The 19,373-nt window shown below is 40.6% G+C and overlaps 1 protein-coding gene across 1 annotated transcript in view; it reads left to right on the top strand.

Annotated features, from left to right (window-relative positions):
* The window catches only part of dlg2 (discs, large homolog 2), a gene marked incomplete at both ends in the record, with an annotated part of 233,690 nt that overhangs the window by 109,892 nt on the left and 104,425 nt on the right, over positions 1-19,373 (top strand). The window contains 2 exons of the mRNA XM_079171139.1: positions 1,581-1,664; positions 2,947-3,111. Of these exons, the coding sequence (XP_079027265.1) occupies positions 1,581-1,664; positions 2,947-3,111 (249 nt within the window). The remainder of the gene's footprint in view (positions 1-1,580; positions 1,665-2,946; positions 3,112-19,373) is intronic.

Genomic DNA, 19,373 nt, shown 5'->3' with positions numbered 1-19,373 from the left:
GAATTTCTTTATTTTCATTGAATGTGAAAGGTCTGTGTGTATGTATGGTAAGCTGTCAAATTCAAGACTAGACAGACAAACTCCATCGGAATTCTAAACCCACTTAACATGTTTTTATATTTCCAGAGAAGGTTTTCTAAAAATCATGAGATGTACACGTATAGGGGGTAAAAAAACAAACCTGAACCGTGTGAATCACAAAAGTAAGTAAACCTGGAAAATGATATTCCAATAGGGAAACCTTTAGTGATCAGTTTGACGTTTTGAATTATTTTCTTTTTTTTAAAGAAATCTCTGCTCCATTTTTACCTCAGTTACCAGCAAACATGCTATGGTTGGACAGCATCACTGTGGTGGCCTACCTGAATATGCAGGGGGAGCAAGGTTCCTCAGCTTTTGCAGGAAGGCTGAAAGTCATTTTTTGTTTCCTGAGAGCCTGACACATCAATCAGTATCCAGATGATAGAAAGCTCTAACTCTCTTCTTGACAGAGTTGCATCAATGTGGCAGTGTTTTTGGTGAGCTGGTGGCCGATTTGTTTGCTAGCAGGAAATGTTGCCCTGGTGGATACTTTCACTAAACCAGTATGGCCCCTTTGCTCCACTTCTTCCTGCCTCTGCCCAAATCTATTTTTTGTAATATCTAGATTGTCCAGTAGGGGCTGTGTAACTGCAAAGTAACTGTTTCTACTGTTTCTACTGTACGTAGGTACAGTAGAAACAGTAGAAACAGTACTGTACTGGTAAAATGACCTCCAGTGGTAAATTTCTCACTCAAGAGAACCTAGGCATGATCACATGACTAGTCGTGTATATCACATTTATCCATCTGTCCATCTTTTAACTGTGCTCACTTTAGCCTTTGCAGGGTCACGTTTAATTAAAGCTTTTTATTGTTTACAATGAACACAAAGGGAAGTTCCTTATTTCTCTTACGTCTTACAGGATTATACAGTAGATAATGCATGCATGATAATACAGCTATAGCACAATTACAGAATGCATTTCTATTTTTACTCTGTTGTATCTTCTAGGTACTGCTCTGTTATTCTCTTGACTTTGAGAGGCATGCTCTTCCTCTTTTCTAGTCGATTTGGTCAAATGTTGCCTTGATACCAGGGGCCTTCTCCAAATTCACATTTAAGGATGTGAGTCTGGCCTAAAGTGATAGAACCATGCCTAAATCTTCTTCCTATAGAGAAAGAGTGGATCTGTTTTTTTTGTTGCTGAGAATTGTGACATGCTAAAGTGCACTCTTTATCACAGATCTATTAGCCAACCATTTCATTTTACTTTAACTTGTGTGACCGTGCCACGGGATGATGGGATTGTTGCTCTAAGTCTTCCCATTGCTTACCTTTGTGTGTTGTAGTTTGTAGTCACCCTATAGCCACATCTGTCCAGCCTGTGCTGACATCTGTTGTGTTTGTACAGTACCTCTGAGCTTCTCAGCCTCCTGCTGCCATTTTGCTCCTGTATGGGTGAACTGGTTGAATGCTTGGAATCTTGGACGTGACTGATTGTTTCTGTACTTCATTTCTCGGCCAGAAAGTGGTTACATGGTTCTGTTGCTTTCTCCAGAACAGGCCACCAGCAGTACAGGGGTCACCCCACAAAGGCCAGCCCCCACCCTGCATGAACCCTGCCTTGATGAACGCTCCTTGGGTGAGAGAGAGGAGGAGGGGAGTAGTATTTGTCACCCCATCCAAAGCCACAGTATCATTCTGGCGATCAACCACAGTATTTACTCTGCTGAGATGATATGTGACGAGTAATGATTCATCTCTCAGTTTTCACCACTCATGTTGTTAAAATTAGATTTCATCATGTTGATGCCCTCTGATGTGAAATGTGACTTCTAATTCACGGCATCTTGTGTCACACTTCAGAGCTATTGTTGACTCTCATGACCATCTCTGTCAACACTGTATTTGCATGTTAACCAGGGATCCATTTTGTGTCATATGAATCTGTTGTTCTTGTTGCTAAAAGTTGGGTATCATCAAATTTCAGTGCAAATCAAAGAAAATATAACAAAAATCTAATTTCAGTTTCTAGATGGATTAGTTGGGATGAGTCATAAATGTCCCTTAAACACTCACACCAAGAGGGGTGGGAGACAGTACACTGGTGTGAGAACAAAATCATTTTCATAAAAAGAATCCCACAACATACTATCAACATTTCTTTACATGTACTGCTTGTGTACTGTCTATGAAAGTATGTTTCCCAACGTGTGATGAACTGCAGTGAGCAGGATAAATGCAATAAAAAGCTTATGATGTAAGAGTTAGTATGGTTTAGTTGACACTGTGTCCGACTGGTATATAACCACATGGTCCTTTTGAAGCCACCGTTTATGGCGTTGTTGTATTAGATTGTTGTGTAAGGTCAGTAAAAGAAATGCCTGCTTCAAGTGAGTAAGTGATTTTAAACCAAATCTAGTTTCTCAAAGAGAACATAAAGATTAGTAGAAGTTATAGCTTGAAATTCCTTGTCTTGTAGAAAACACATTTTTTTATTATATTTTTAAAAGAACCTAGTGAGATAAATATATATTCTAAATCTGAGACACTCCCCATATGTAATGAATATTTCATATTCATAAATAATGGTATGCAACACACTTTAATTAATACCTCATGACTGTATTGTGAATCTCTTGTGCTGCTCTGGGTGCCTAATAGTTCAGCCATGTTGATGTCTAAGAAAACATATACATTTCAACATCATTCTTTTCATAATTTAGAATATTTAAGCATTGTACAATAATCACACCAAGAAAAGGAAACATTGAAAATGACGGTATGATCATGAATTTGCCAGTTTAATGTACAAACTTCATCAAGATGAATGGTTTTTGTTTTTGGGTCTCATCACTTGTCGGTGTCCTCTCTCTTTGTCTCTCCATGTCCCCCCTTTTCTCTTTCTCTCGTTCCGCTCTCAGCAGTACCACTACCAAGAAGACGACTCTCCGCCTCTTGACCAGGGATTCCCGCGGCTCACCAACGAGGTGCACGGCCCTGAGCTTGTGCACGTGTCCGAGAAGAACCTGTCTGAGATCGAGAATGTGCACGGCTATGTGTCCCATTCCCACATCTCTCCTCTCAAGGTTAGCACCACACCCTCTCTCCCTCCATTCCAAGTCTGAGCTTTTGCACCTGGCATAGAAACCATGACCCTCCGGCCTTCATCACAATTCAGCACTATGACCGACTGCCAACATGGCCTTGTCTTAGTCTCTCTCCGTCCTCCGTTTTGTCTCTTTAATATGACCACAGACTGCTCAGTGCTGTTCATAGTTCATTTTATATAGAATTACTGTGTCCGTTTTGATTGGCAGATGTATGGAACAATGTGGAGAGTCTACTTTTTGGATGAAGGTTTTCCTCCTACTTTTTACTTCCCTATTTTGATGTGCTTTTCTGTTCCACAGAAGTAGTTTTTATCTTCATCGGAAGATAAATTATTAAATACTGTCTCCACATGCCTCCTCTCTGCACACATTTCCCCTCTGCATTGTCTTGATTCATGAAGAGCCGGTGCATCCTGACCTGGAGTCCAGCCTCTAACATCTCAGTGACTCTCAGCCCAAAAAGGAGCTCATCTCCATGTAAAGTCCAAAGTTGAAGGAAAAAACACACGTTTCATGTACATAGTACAAGGTCAATAAGAAAGCTGACAGATGGACTTTTGTGAAGTGGTTGTGTTTCTATTCAGGTTTGAGCCAGCAGAGGGCAATGTTGCAAATGAAGAGAAGTTCATTTCAGGCAGTGTTTCACATCCTTGGCAAACCATTTGTTGTTTCAGTGAACAAATAAATTGCCTGCATATATATATATATATATGCCTGTGCAGTTTTATATTAGTTAATAAGACATTTAGTGAGGGTTTTAAAAAAAGTCAGTCCTGAATAGATACCATTAACAACAGTCAGAGGAGACATGGGCATGAATTTATATACCATGAGAAATAATCTGATATGTTGTGGCACATATGCAGTAGTATAATTCTTCCTACGGTTAGTGTTCAAAGCATATATTGTTATGAAGGGAAGTCTCACTACAGTAAGTGGAAACAGTATTACAGTACCTTTACAATTCTTTAACGTCTTTAGATTAGATTTCATTTTTCCTTTGATTACATTTTCCCTTGACTACCGATTGTAGGATTTGGTGGAATTTAGTTGTTTGCATTTTACAACCAACTGATAATCCCCCCACTCACTCCTCCCTTTCCAAGACTATGGTAACGTGAGCCGTGAACAACTTTTGCCTTGCTCAGAGGTCTACTGGCCTACTGTAGAAACACGGTGGTGCAACATGGCAGACTGCGTGAAGAGGACCAGCTCCCTATGTAGTCCTTGCTCATTCTCCAAAAACACAACTATTCTTATTTTCCGGTGATTATACACTTTAAACAATGAAAACATAGTATTGAAAATGAGATTCCATTTCTGCTAATAGATCCCCAGAAGTGTTGCACACTGGCCCTTCAACATTTCATCTGCTACCACTGTTTTTTTTAAATGGGCTCCAAATGGTTATTAGAAGTGATCATAATTGAAATCATTGTGTATTAAATGATGTTGGTTTGATTGCATTTGAAGGGACGCTTGGCCTTGACTTTGATTTTGTGAAGACTTCTTGAATAGCCAGCAGCATTACAGCAGGAACTCAGTAGTTCACATGTGATTGAACAAAGCACTTCTCTCGTAGTGTGTTGCTAAATGATTATGTTAATGCTTTTGTCTGAATGTGAAACCAGATTTTATAATCCTCAATGTTGTACTCTGTCACCATCTACTGTCTGGAGCTCTGAGTGCTTTAGCTCTGATTACACCCTCTGCCTGTGTTGTGTCATGAAGCGATATCTGTTGACATCTGACTCATTTACATACATTGTAAAATATCTCCAAAGTTAAAGAGTCATCATGTAAATGTAACACACAGCAGTGAAATGGCTCAAACAGCTAAATCAAATGCTATATATACGTATGGTGCAAAGTGTTGTTGGCAGTTGGTAGTCAATGTTGGTATATGTTTACTGTTCTGTTTTCTAATACTTATTTGTTCTTTAATCAGTTTGAGTCATTAGTGCAGTAGGGAACATCTGTGAATTAGATTTTGCACATGTGCAGCCAGTCTGTCACTGGGTAAGAGGCTCTTCCTCATTGACAGAAATAATGCAGGCAGCCAGAGCGATCCACTGCCTCTCATCATCCTCATCCAATCTTAACCCCCTTGAACATGTTTCCCTCCTCCCGCTCAACATGTAACAGAGTAACAATTACTAATGTTTTTTTTATCCCCCCCTCCTCTCTTTACCCAAGTATACTGGCTAGTGATCTTGTCTTGTCATTTTCTTACCTGCAGCCTGCACTGGTTACCCGTTTTGATCTTGCATACCCCGGTGTGACCACAGCAAACTACATGGCAAGTTTTATTTTATTAAAATTTTATTTGACCTCTGGGGAATCTCAATCCTCTATATTTTTTGGTGCAATTTAAAACTATTTCCTTATTTCTGGGTCCTTGTACCCAGATGATTGATGTACCCTCGGTTCTGCATGCATTTTGTTTTGGTGTTGTCTTCAGTCCATTGCCTGAAGAAGCAGTCTTTCCTTCTCTTGTAGCTAGCTGCCCTCCCCTCATACCCACACACAGGGCTCCAGACTAACATTCTTCACAAAGTTTTTTTTTCAACTATCCCGAAGTGAATGCAAACCGTCCTGTACCAAAATGTTGTTTCCTTCCTTTGTTATTATCATCTAGTTACACAAAGACACAGAAGACAGAAGGCAAAGCCGAATCGTGACACATACATAAATACATTCTTTAATTCCTTTCCTTCCCGAGGCATTCCGGGTAAGATCTCTGTTTGACCCAAACACATTTTCTATTGGGACGCTGTTAGTCTTGAGCCCTGCCCACAATTTGTTACTATAACCCCATGTGTGTTTGTGACCCATTTGCTTGCCAGTGAATCCCATGTGCTTGTTGTGGTGTTACTGTTATCTGGTGTTAATTTGTCTCTGTTAATGATCATGTATTGCTATTTGGTAAAGAGTTTACCAGGTTATGTGTTTAGGACAGTGGTGGGCCGTACATTTTATACCTGGGCCTTCAGTGCTGTCCTACAGTTGAACCACCTCCTAATAACCTCATTATGACGCCACAGCTACAGGTTATTATTTGTTTCTAGGGGTGTAACAATACACGTATTCGTATTAAACCGTTCGGTACGAGGCTGACAAACCGAACAAATATAATGTTCTTTCGGTGGAGCAAGAATAGGCTGGACTCCAGTTGCAAATAAAACGCATTCTTAACCATAAAATGTGCAACGCTTCTCCGACGCTGTTAGATCTTTCAACTTGAACTCTTACTACTAATACTAACTTCTGTTAGCTAGCTTCAGTTTCACAAGAGTGATGCTAGCCCACTGACCAATCACGCCGCACGTTATTGCTGAGCTGCACGTTAATGCTGACGTACTTGTAGGCCACCTAGAAAGCTCTGGCACATCAAAGAATACGCCCAACATGTCAAACTAAAGATCTGATTGGTTGAAGACTATGACAATCAACAATATCGTCCCACTTACTTAAACTGCAAAGGCTTCCTAGCGGGCTCGGTTCTCTCTTCTTAGAGACATAGAGGTGAAATCTGATTGGATAAAAGCTCTACTTAAAACAAGCTGCACTGGAAGCAGAGCAACTGAGGAAGACAGGAGCGGTGCAATGAGAAAATAAGCTAATGGGAAAAATAATTAGAATACATGTAGTGTGTTTATGAAACATTATTAAATGATGAAATAGCTATAACTCCGTGAATCTGTTTAGGCCAGCAGAGAAGGCTTTGCTGGCCCTGATGGCCTACCACTGGTTTAGGATACCTGCATCTGATTTAACATACACTTAAATAATGAAGCATGATATTCAAAGGCTTACAGCATGCTCTAGACCAGTGTTTTTCAACCTTTTCTGAGCCGCGGCACACCAACAACCAAAAAAGTTACAGAATGACACATTGTAGCACAATACAGCATATATACATACCGATCCCCGGTGAAAGTAAATCCAAACGAAGGATGACTTTTGCTGTATTGCCTCGAGCTCACGGTTTTTTATTTCTTTTGACCACCACTTATACAAGGCTTTTCATCTGAGTTAGAACTTTGTACAGGGCCCAGTTCAGAGATTTTTCCTTTTCAAATATTTCTCCATTGCTGTTTGTCTTGTCACCTCCACCTCTCCCGCTCATCATTTAATTCTGTCTTAAATTAACAAGGTCATTATTGTGCTACCTACTGCCACCCACTGGCATGGAAGAGTATTTAATTACTTATCCAGCCACTATATTGCAGCTCAGACGCTCAACAATGGCAAATTATTTGCAGCAACTAAATAATGTTTTTTTTGACCGATAAAGTGTAATTGGACATTTTCCCACGGCACACCTGGCATTCTCTCACGGCACAGTGGTGTCAGGCCTATCCCCTTACTTGGTTAGAGAAAACAGCCTTAATTTTCATCTCAACCACACCTCTTGAACCCTAGGCCTATTTTTAGCACTCTGCTCGAAAATGTCTTACCCATACTCCAGAGTGTAAATCTCTAACTACAAGGTCTATTTGAATGATTTAAATGGCAAAATAACACAAATAAATGTGAGCTTTGTTAAGATGTGTACATATCAGTATATATATGTTACTGGTAAATGCTGGCCGAATGTTAAACACAGCTCAAATTGAACATTTTCAGGTTTGCCTTTTTTTTTTTGCCTAAAAAGCACATTTATTGATTTGAAATGATGCAGAGCAGGCCTAAACTCTCCCAAATCATATCACAACATGTCAGCAGTCCCAAAAAATTGGCTTTGATAAAGTGAAGTATGCCTGAGAAATCAAGGTCAGCTGAGGTCAGCCAACGTCAATTCTGATTTTGAAATCAGCCGATATAGCTATTTTATTGTACTTTTATATACTATCTAACTATATATTTCACTTCTTGTATCACTAATAGTGTTCAATATATCTAATACAGCAGTTTGGCATCATTTTGAGAGCCTGTGCTATATAAAAACCTGTAAAACTAATTTTCGTCTGAATTTCAGTTTTACGTGATGTATTGGAACCTTACTAAAGCCTGTGATTGGCCGATTTGCGCATGTGACATAAGATTTGAACCGGAAGAGTCTGAGGAGTGTATGATATGATCTTTGAGTTGTTTGACAGAATTTTAAGCCAATAAAATAATCGAAAACCTTGATCCGCCCCCATGGGTCAAACCCATTGGCCAAAACTGAAATAGGTCAAATGTTAGTTACCCTAAGTTAGATTGATCCCAATTTCTTCAGGAAACAGTTCAGAGCCGCCATAGGTTGTTGATAGAACAGTAGGACCCGGGGAAATATGCCTTTGTTTACATCAAAACAGCACAAAGGTAAGGAGTTTATGAAATATTAGCGGTGAAGCGGTTTGTTGTTCTGGTGCTTGTTTGCTCACAGCTCTGTGGTGGTTTCACTTAGATAAATAGTGAAGATATCTTTGGATTCAGTGTGTTATTGGCGTGTTTTCTGCTATTTCGGTTTTCCGTGTTAGCATTTAGCTTCTTCTTATTAGCGCCTACCGGAATGTGTGGTCGGCTCAGCCATGGCGAAAAAAGAGTGTTGTGGACATTCTTTTAGTTGCTTATTTGAGTTTGTGTAGAATTGTGTTTGGAGTGTGTACACTGGCTTGCAGGATAGTGTTGAACAGAATCTCTTCGTTAATTTGGTATGAAGCATTAATAATATTTTTGTATGAAAAGTCCATTCTACGACATTTGGAACAGAGCCTCGGAACAGAATGGAGACCTTTTTGGCATCTTCGGGTCCAAAGGGTTTTAAGTTTTGTGACTTGCACGATAGTGAAGCTATCACAGTGATAAAATATGTCCACAGACAGACATATAAACACCTGGCAAAGTACTCCAAACCTTCTCTGTGGTTTTGCCATGATCACACACACACACTCACAAGGTGATAACAACACCAGCGTTGCGGCGGGTAAATGCATAGTTTAGGTTTTACTCTGCCGCTTGTCTTCAACAATCTCACATGTATACATCTGTTAGATAATTATTGACTTTTTTTGGTTGTAATTTCCTGGTGGGTTGGTTCCCTCGTGGAAAGGAGGACCTGATTGGATCTGTAATGTGAGTATGAGTGTGTAAGGGAGTCGTGAACAGGCCCAGGTCCACCCATTCTGTGCTCAGCCTATTTGTTTACTTTCAGCCTTGGGACTTTTGAATGAAAAATTGCTTTAATACAGCCGGTGTAATTGTAAAAGCAGCAGGGAGGCAAGAATTATGGTTTGTCTATGACCAGAGGAAGTGTAACCCCTCCCTCGCTGACGGAATCAAGCACCACCGATTGGAGAGTTTGACTCAGGGAAGATGCTATTGATTCGAACTGCTGCAATTTTTATTGATTGCCACCCTCTTTCCATGGTAATGTCCGCTTGTAAAAACACATGCATTTTTTTTGCAGCAATTACTTTTCTGTCAATCAGGCAGGGGTGACTTTTGTGAGTAATAAACACCAATTTAATGACGTTTGCAGAAGCAGTTACTGGTTTATGTTCGGTGTCGGATCAACAGTGAACTTCCATCGTATAACTTTCTTCCCATGGGGAAAATATATATTATATATAATATATAATTTTTTTTTCATCCACTCCCTGTTGTCATTATTCCTCCTCTGTCTTCTAATCCACACAATGGGAGGCCTTGATTACCATGTGAAAACACAAAGATTGGCTTTTAAAGCCACTGTGGGTTACTGGGGATATGGATAACAACAGTGCCACCAACAGCAACGATGAGGACACCGGAATCATTTTCAGTCTCACAAATGCACTTCATTGTGAATAATAAAGCCAAAACCTTTCGTAATTCCTTAGGGCAGTTTTTGCATAAGCCAGGCAGCAAAGACTGAGTTGAACACAACACATTGTACATACGTTAGATGGATTCTGACTTTATAAAAATACTGCATCTGTGCATTTATCATTCTGAACTGTACCCTGAAGTTCATGAGGTGAACAAATGTTACATTTAAAGGGATATTACTCTAACTCATCTTGACATACTATTTTTGGAATGAAGCCTTTTGAGTTCTGTGGATTTTGATGACAGGGTGGTTTATTTTGTTGTCAGGATGAGAAGGAATGTATTTCCTCCCAGCTGAGGAAAATGAGCTTTATTTGGTGAATCTATTTGTTGGGCTGAGGCAAAACAAATTGATAAGTGACTAGTGACCTGAGTGCTCTGACAATACGGCAACAGTTTCATCAATTTGAATCTATTCCAGCTATCAGTGGGCTAATTTATACTGTTTCAGCTCAGTTTTGTGGGATGTTTATTTCTTAGTTTCTGTGTTGACTTACTGTATTTCTAGGTGTACAGAAGAATGCCCCCAATCTCGGATCTTGCACCTTTAAACTATGATAGCATTTATTCTAATGTATGATTGTTACATCATACCCACTACCTTGCACCAGCTGAGGTTTGCAGACCTTATTACATAATGTTTTTGTTGTCTCATAACAACAATGCTTTTGGTCCTGTCAATGCACCAGCTTTATATAAGTGGTGCTGTAATATAAAGGGGCAATGTACTTTCCATTAAGAAACTTGCTAATCAAAAACTTCATAAAAGAGTTACAGACCCAAACATTGAATGACATCTCCAAGATTAGGGTGAAGAAACTTCATTCAAACTTAATTGTCATCTAAAGGCTCCACAGAAAATTCCATTCATCATATCAAATGCATGAATATTCATTACACAGTTGAAAAAACAGCACTTTTCAGTCTCTTTAATTGGGTCAGAGGAACTGTCTAGACTTTCAGTCATCAAAGAGATTCTTTAAAATGTCTCTTCTTCTGTAGATCGACTGATATCAAAGTGCCCTTCTGTCTCAGGAACATTTGGACAGTTCTTGAAAATCTGCCCTGGCTTGTTGTCTCACTACCTTGTATTGGAAGAGACTCTACTAGAGTCTCAATAGATAATGTTACCATCAAATACTATCAACTGTCTCAAGAAACCTTCCGTGTCCAGTCTGACATCAGACTTACCTCTCAGTAGTTACCTGAGATGAGCACTTGATTTTTAGGGGGACAAGTGAAAAAAAATAGTTGATTGCAACATAGTGGAGGTAGACTTTACTGTTTATCTTTCCTCCCTTCTCCACGGATGACTACCACAAACTCCTGCAGAAGATTGCAGTCTTGGAAACAAAAGTACACCGACTAGAAGTAAACGTGGAGGTAAATGGACTGTGTGGGAATGATACCACTTTACCATGGACTCGAAACATTGGACAAACGGAAGCGAAGACACAGCTAACTAGCACCACCAGGCGTACCAAGAAACAGGAGAGAGCAGATAATGAATCTTCTAATGGTAGTCCTCCCTGGAACTCTCTCGGTGCACAGCCGAAGAGAAAATCATACCCTCAGGATGTGGGAGGACGACTAACAGGCAGAGCCCAGCGCCCTGAGATTTGTGATGCGACTCGCTGGCCTGCACTAGCACATAGGCAGAACTCCTCCTCAACCCCTGCACTGACAAAGCCAAGGACAGCTGAGAAAAGTAAAACCAGCAAAATACCTCCACAACAACCAAGCCTACAACTTCAAAACAGGTTTGCTCCATTGTCGCAGAATCCTAAATCACCATCTGATGACCTGGATAAGCAGCTATCTTCTCAAAGCAGGGTAAGAACTGAGAGCAGGGAAAGCTAATGACTGGGCCTGAGACTCTGATTGTTGGTGACTATGCTGTAAAAGATGTCAGAACGATGTGCAGCAAGAATACCAAAATACTCTGCTTTCCAAAAGATATGGTCTCTAACATGAGAGACAAAATCCTGGAAATCGTGGCTGACCATCCCATGGTGAAAAACATCATCGTGCATACAGGAAGCTGTGATATTGTGAACCAACAGTCTGAAGTTCTGAAGCGAGACTTTATTGATCTGTTAACCACAGTCAGCTCTGTCGAGGCTGAGGTGTTTATCAGTGGCCCTCTTCCACCAGTTAGAGGAGGAGATGAAGGATTCAGCAGACTGTTTGCACTGAACAAATGGCTGTCAACTGCATGTACTGACCATTCAGTACATTTTATCAACAATTTCTACCTTTTCCGGGAGCACAGACATCTTTTTAAGGCACATGGAGTTTGCCTGAACAAGTCAGGCATAAAACTGTTTACCTCTAACCTATTATTCTTCCTGCGTCATCCGTCTGTTCCTACTGCCAAGGACAAGAGACAAGAGAAGTCTAAACAAGAGAGAACCACACCGCATCGCCGTAGAGACCTTACGGGAAGGATGCCAAGAGGAGGAGTCTAAGGAGAGCCAAGAGGTGGAGTCTCCAACCTCATCATCAGGGACCGCCTCTGATCACCCACTTTCTCCACCCTTCCGAGAGGAGGAGTCTTTACCTCCCTCACCAGCACCTACTTCCACCCCCCAGACTCCATCCAGGTCCTTTTCCTCTCTACTCACACTCTCCCCATCCTCCCCCCACCTGGAGTTCACTGACCACATGAAAGAGCTGGTCATTGCTGGAACCAAACTCACTCCTTGCCATACAGCCACACCCCCGCCACTGGCTCGAAGTCCTCAGCCAGTTTTGACACAATTGGCAAAGTTAAAGCGCCCTGCCCGTCCCCCACCTCCACTACGGCTCCACAACCATCCTCTGTGTCCCCTACCTGATAAAGGCAATAATTGATATCTTCTGGGTCCAGGCTACAAGGCTAATGACACCAATGATTCTCTCCAGGAAAAGTCGGGGCCCTATGCAGCTAACCTTCTAAATTCCTGTCCTGATAGTTTATAGAAAAAGAAAGGTGAGGCTGCAAACTTATCAAACTTAACATTCTTTCCTCGTCAACCTGTCCAAATAAATTGGGCAAATAAAGCTTTAACCACATTAAACCTAGCTTTATTAAATGTCAGGTCTCTGTCAGGAAAAACATTTTTAATCAATGATGTTATTGTTGGGCACAAACTAGACTTTTTGTTTTTAACTGAAACTTGATTAGACCAAGATAACAGTGCAGCTGTTCTTATTGAATCAACACCTCACAACTTCAGTTTCATGAGTGAAACAAGAGCACATAAGAAAGGAGGTGGAGTTGCTATTTTATTTAATGATTCTCTTCAATGCAAGCAGATGTCCTTTGGTCATTTGACTTCTTTTGAATATGTGGCTCTGAATTCCACTCAAGCTTTATTCCTGAACATTTACAGACCACCTAAATACTGTACAACCTTCTTTGATGAGTTTACTGAACTGCTGTCTACACATTGTGCAGAATTATTAGGCAAGTTGTATTTTTGATAATTATTTTTATTATTGGGCCACAATTGTGTTCTCAATCAACCCAAAAGGCTCCTTATTATCAAAGTTTCATATTTTTGGGAGTTGGTGTGCTTTCTTTTTAGATTTGGCCATTTCATGAGGATATCTGTGTGTGCAGGTAAATATTACTGTGCAGAATTATTAGGCAACTTAATAAAAAACAAATATATACCCATCTCACTTGTTTATTTTCACCAGGTAAACCAATATAACAACTCATAATTCTGAAATAAACATTTGTGACATTCTAAAACAACCAAAAACAAATCAGTGACCAATATAGCCACCTTTCTTCACCATGACGCTCAAAAGCCTTCCATCCATAGATTCTGTCAGTGCCTTGATTTGTTTGCGATCCACATTGCGTGCAGCAGCCACCACAGCCTCCCAGACACTGTTCAGAGAGGTGTACTGTTTTCCCTCCTTGTAGAGCTGACATTTTATGAAGGACCACAGGTTCTCAATGGGGTTCAGATCAGGTGAACAAGGGGGCCATGTCATTATTTTTTCTCCTTTTAGACCTTTTCTGGCCAGCCATGCTGTGGTGTATTTTGATGCGTGTGACGGAGCATTGTCCTGCATGAATATCATGTTTTTCTTGAATGATGGTGACTTCTTCTTGTACCACTGCTTGAAGAAGGTGTCTTCCAGAAACTGGCAGTAGGTCTGGGAGTTGATCTTCACTCCATCATCAACCCGAAAAGGTCCCACGAGCTCATCTTTGATTATACCAGCCCATACCAGTACCCCACCTCCACCTTGCTGGCGTCTGAGTCGGTGAGGAACTTCCTGCCCTTTACTGATCCAGCCTCGTGCCCATCCATCTGGCCCATCAAGACTCACTCTCATTTCATCAGACCAAAACACCTTGGAGAAATCAGTCTTCATATATTTCTTGGCCCAATCTTGACGTTTTATCTTGTGCGTCTTGTTCAAAGGTGGCCTCTTTTTGGCTTTCCTTACCTTGGCCAGCTCCCTAAGTATTGAGCACCTTGTGCTTCTTGCCACTCCAGAAACGTTGCAGCTCTGAAATATGGCACAACTGGTGGCCAATGGCTTCCTGGCAACTTCACGCTTGATCCTTCTCAATTCATGGGCAGTTATTTTGCGTCTTCTTTTTTCTACACGCTTCTTGCGCCCCTGTTGACTATTTGCCAGGAACCACTTGATTGTGCGATGATCCCGCTTCAAAAGCTTAGCAATTTCCAAACTGCTGCACCCCTCTGAAACACTTCTGACAATTTTTGACTTTTCAGAGTCTGTCAAATCTCTTTTCTGACCCATTTTGCCAAAGGAAAGGGAGTTGCCTAATAATTAAGCACACCTTTTGTAGGGTGTTGATGTCGTTTGGCCACACCCCTTCTCATTACAGAGATGCACATCACCTGATTTACTTCATTGGTAGTTGGCTTTCAAGCCTATACAGCATGGAGTAGGACAAAGTGTATAAAAAGGAGGATGTGGTCAAAATACTCATTTGCCTAATAATTCTGCACACAGTGTATAATCTGTATTGATTTTGACTGTGTTGTTATTGTTGGTGATTTTAATATCCATGTTGATAATCCCCAGGACAGAGGGTCTATAGAACTATGTGGTGTCCTTGATAACTATGATCTGACTCAGCATGTGACAGGACCCACCCACAACTAATCATCACCAAAGGTCTAAACATTTCCAAAGTTGCTGTGACTGATGTTGCACTCTCTGATCATTTCTGTGTTTTCTTTGAGAGTGCAATCTCCTTGGACACAAATGTCCAAACCGAGGTTGTGACAAAGCGTTACATCTCTTTATTCAGAAGTTCTCCTCCACACCAGCTCTCTCTTACATCTCAGCCAAAGAGCTTGTAAATAGCTTCAACTCTAAAATAAAAAATTGTATTGATGCCATTGCGCCCACTGAAGGTTGTCTCGGGTAAGCAAAGATCTCCTTGGAGAAATGCTACGCTGGTCAGAATAGAGAAACGAGAGTGTCTGAAAGCTGAGCGCAGGTTGCGAAAAACAAATCTCCAGGTTCACTGTGACATCTACAAAGAGAGACTTCCCAATTATAATTTGGAACTTAGAAATGCAAGACAGTCCTTCTTCTCTGACATCATAACCAAAAACAATAAAAATGATTTGCTACCGTCGACAGGCTAACAAACAAAGTGTCAGTAGCTGCTGAGCTCCAATCCACCTGGGCATGCAATCAATTTGCCTCCTTTTTTACTGACAAAATTGAGAAAATTAGACAAGCAGTCAGTGCCTCCACACCAACCACAGGATATGTGTTGTCCCCATCTCTGAATAACATCCATTCAAATATCATGACACCATTTCATTCAATCGACCTTAGAAGCCTAGAAGACATTATACAACATCTGAAGTCATCCTCCTGCTGCTTGGATATTCTACCAACACGCTTCAAACAAATTGTAAACACATCCCTTCTCTCAGGTGTCTTCCCACAAGCCCTAAAAACTGCAGTTATTAAACCACTCCTAAAGAAGGTTAATTTAGACTCCGTAACAATGAAAAATTATACGCCAATATCAAACCTGGCATTTTTAAGTAAAATAATTGAAAAGCGTTTTTTCAACAGCTGAACAACTTCTTGGCCGTAAATAACTGTTTTGATGTCTTCCAGTCAGGCTTTGGACACCACAGCACTGAAACTGCTCTTGTTGAGGTTTTCAATGACATCCACTTAAACACAGACAATGGCAGAACTTCAGTCTTAGGCCAAAATCCGATGTCCCCCCTCACGGACTTTGAGGCGCGCTCCCACGAAGTCCGTGAGGCTTTAGGTCTGTCCCTCTGTCAAATCGTCAAGTGTTTGAGGGCTCTCTCGCAGACATTTTGAGCCCTTTATGAACCCTTTCCGTAAGCCTAAGGGAATTACCCACATGTCATAGCAATGTGACGTTAAACACGGGGTAACCAGTGGACGCATGGAGACGTAAAAAAAAGGTAAACAAAGAAGACGGCTCGTGTGTTCAGCCTGGAGTATTACATTTACACAGAAACATTAAGGGTTAAAGATGGAACACAAAATAAACATGAAATCAGAGAATATTTATTTATTTATTCATCAAATATTAGATTTTGTCATTGAAGCTGTTTTGACAAAAACGAGTAAATACATGATATGAAGTTACTTCTCATCTTGTGAGTAAAGTAACTATTTTATTTATATTTTCCTTCTCCGAGATGCACTGTGATAAGGACCAGTCTGATGCAAAGATTTGTACATTAGCCAGAATGTAGCACAACAATGGAAGTGGAAGCAGTGTTCTTGTTCATTTAAACGTGAAAGTGCAATAAAAAGATGTTGTCCCTAAAAATAATGAATAATTGTGATAAATAATCGTGATCTCAATATTGATCAAAATAATCGTGATTATGATTTTGGCCATAATCGTGCAGCCCTACCTCACAGTCTCTCACACTAAACCAGGTGATGTCAGTAAGTCCTTGAGGGTTCAGGGATTTGGCTTTAGTATTACTGGATCTCAGTGCTGCATTCGACACGCTCGACCATGACATACTACTAGAAAGAATACAAATCTCGATGGCTCTCTGGCACAGCACTCAACTGGTTTGAATCCTACTTGAAGGACTGAGAATACTTTGTGTCTGTAGCTAATTACACATCAGAGCTGACTAAAAGGACATGTGGTGTTCCCCAAGGTTCAATACTGGGGCCTCTTCTGTTCAACATCTACATGCTTCCACTAGCTCAGATTATGGAAAACAACAAAGTGTTTTATCATAATTATGCAGACGACACACAAATCTACATAACTCTATCACCAGGGGACTATAATCCCATACGAGGGCTGGGTAAATGCATTGAACAAATCAACGACTGGATGTGCCAGAATGTTCTTCAATTAAACAAAGATAAAACAGAAGTCATTGTTTTTGGTACCAAGGATGAATGATTGAAGGTCAGCGCTCAGCTTCAACCACTGATGTTAAAAACCACAAACCAAGCCAGAAATCTAGGTGTAGTTATGGATTCAGACCTCAACCTGAACAGCCATATCGAGACAATTACAACATCAGCCTCCTATCACCTGAAGAATATATCAAGGATTAGAGGACTTATGTCTCAACAGGATTTAGAAAAACGTGTCCATGCATTTATCTTCAGTAGACTGGACTCCTGTAACGGAGTGTTTACAGGTCTCTGTGAAAAGTCAATCAGAAAGCTGCAGCTGAAGTCTTGACTAAGACCAAGAAAGTGGATCACATCACTCCAGTTCTGAGGTCTTTGCACTGGCTTCCTGTCCAACAAAGAATTGACTTTAAAATGCTGCTGTTGGTTTATAAAGCACTGAATGGTTTCGGGCCAAAATACATCTGTGATCTGCTGCTACCTCATGAACCATCCCGACCCCTTAGGTGGTCTGGGACCGGTCTACTTTCTGTTCCCAGAGTCACAACTAAACATGGAGAAGCAGCGTTCAGTCTTTCTGCTCCACATATCTGGAACAAAGTCCAGAAAGCTGCAGGTCTGCTGAGACCCTCAGCTCCTTTAGATCTGCTGCCTTTAATTGAACCACATTCAAGGAAATTAATCAATTTCTGCATTTTACTACTGTATTTTATTTCTTACACTGCTTTTTAGTGTTTTAATGACTGTTTGTAATGTTTCAATCAATGTTCTTAATTGTTTTTAAATCTGCTTTTCTTTTGCCTCATGTGTTGATGCTTTTAATGGTTTTATGTGAAGCACTTATGTGAAGACAAAGATATTTTTGCTCAGCAGAATGCTGCAGGAACAAAGTTTAAGTACATTCAACTCCAACAACACAGAAATAGTTACTCTTAGTTGTAGTACTATAGTATTAATACTAGTCATACTGCTTCATTTTGTTGATTGAGGTCTTTGGTCGGTTTGTCTGGTAATGGTAAACACTGCGGTATCTTGGCTCTCTCAGCACACATTCACAGATGGCCTTTGTAATTGCATATGTGGGGTCCATGACCCTCTGTTGGTGTTCAGAATACCTTTCTCTATTCTCTTTCTGCTGGCAGTGAGGAAAAGAAAGGGATGAGGAAACACAAGGAGTCAAAATGTCACGCAAAGTGTGACTTACCTCTCCTGCTGATGGCCTGTTCACAAGGAGTTCCCATCAAACCTAGATTGAACAAAATGATGCACTGCAAATAACCCACGGACCCATCTCGGCATCTCTGTGAAAGACCCGCTGTCTACACTCAGACACACTATGGGATCCTCCAAAATTGATTTGCTCTTAGTGGGTTTCTGTAAGAGGTCAATTTTGTGCACTTTAGCCATTTTCCCTTACAATAGTTTTTTTCTTCTTTGCTGATGCAAAAAGCATTGGTGAGCATGAATTAAAGGTGGTGACAATGCTCAAAGAATGAATATACAGACGTATATTGAACAGTTCATTTAATATTGTTGTTAGAGAATGTCTTTGTAAAAAAGAGGTCAGCTCTTAAACAGAGGAAAGGGAAATGGAAAGCCATTAAACAGAAACAGCCATTAGTACTAGCAGAGTGCTTGTAGCTTCTCAAATCATGAGCCTGACTGTAGCCGAAGGCTGGCTCGGAGCGTCATGTTGGACATGCTGAATGTACGCCGACCCTTTTTATTCAGATTTTGTTGTTTTAGCGGCTGCATTTGTACTCATTTGACACTGAGGTATGGCCTCAAAATAATGGCCAGTGACCTGAATGAACTATCTAACTTGAATTTTGAACTGTCAACATTCAGCCTGTGTTTTCACTGGTTAAAGCATCTTATGCAAATAGCAGGAGTGCATCATTAGATTTGAGTGGTGCTTGCCTCTGCTGAATTCTGAATGGGACATCTTGTACAGCAACAGAAGCACTTTACTCACGTAAATTATTAGCCTGTGCATCCAACATGCTTTAGCTTTTTCATACTAAGTAGAATACAATGTCTTCAAATCATTTATAAAGCTGCTGCATAAG

The sequence above is a fragment of the Pholis gunnellus genome, assembly GCF_910591455.1.
Source record: "Pholis gunnellus genome assembly, chromosome: 13".
NCBI classification, from domain to species: domain Eukaryota; kingdom Metazoa; phylum Chordata; class Actinopteri; order Perciformes; family Pholidae; genus Pholis; species Pholis gunnellus.
Note: the sequence above shows the minus strand (reverse complement) of the source record. Positions and strands in the feature narration are given on the sequence as shown.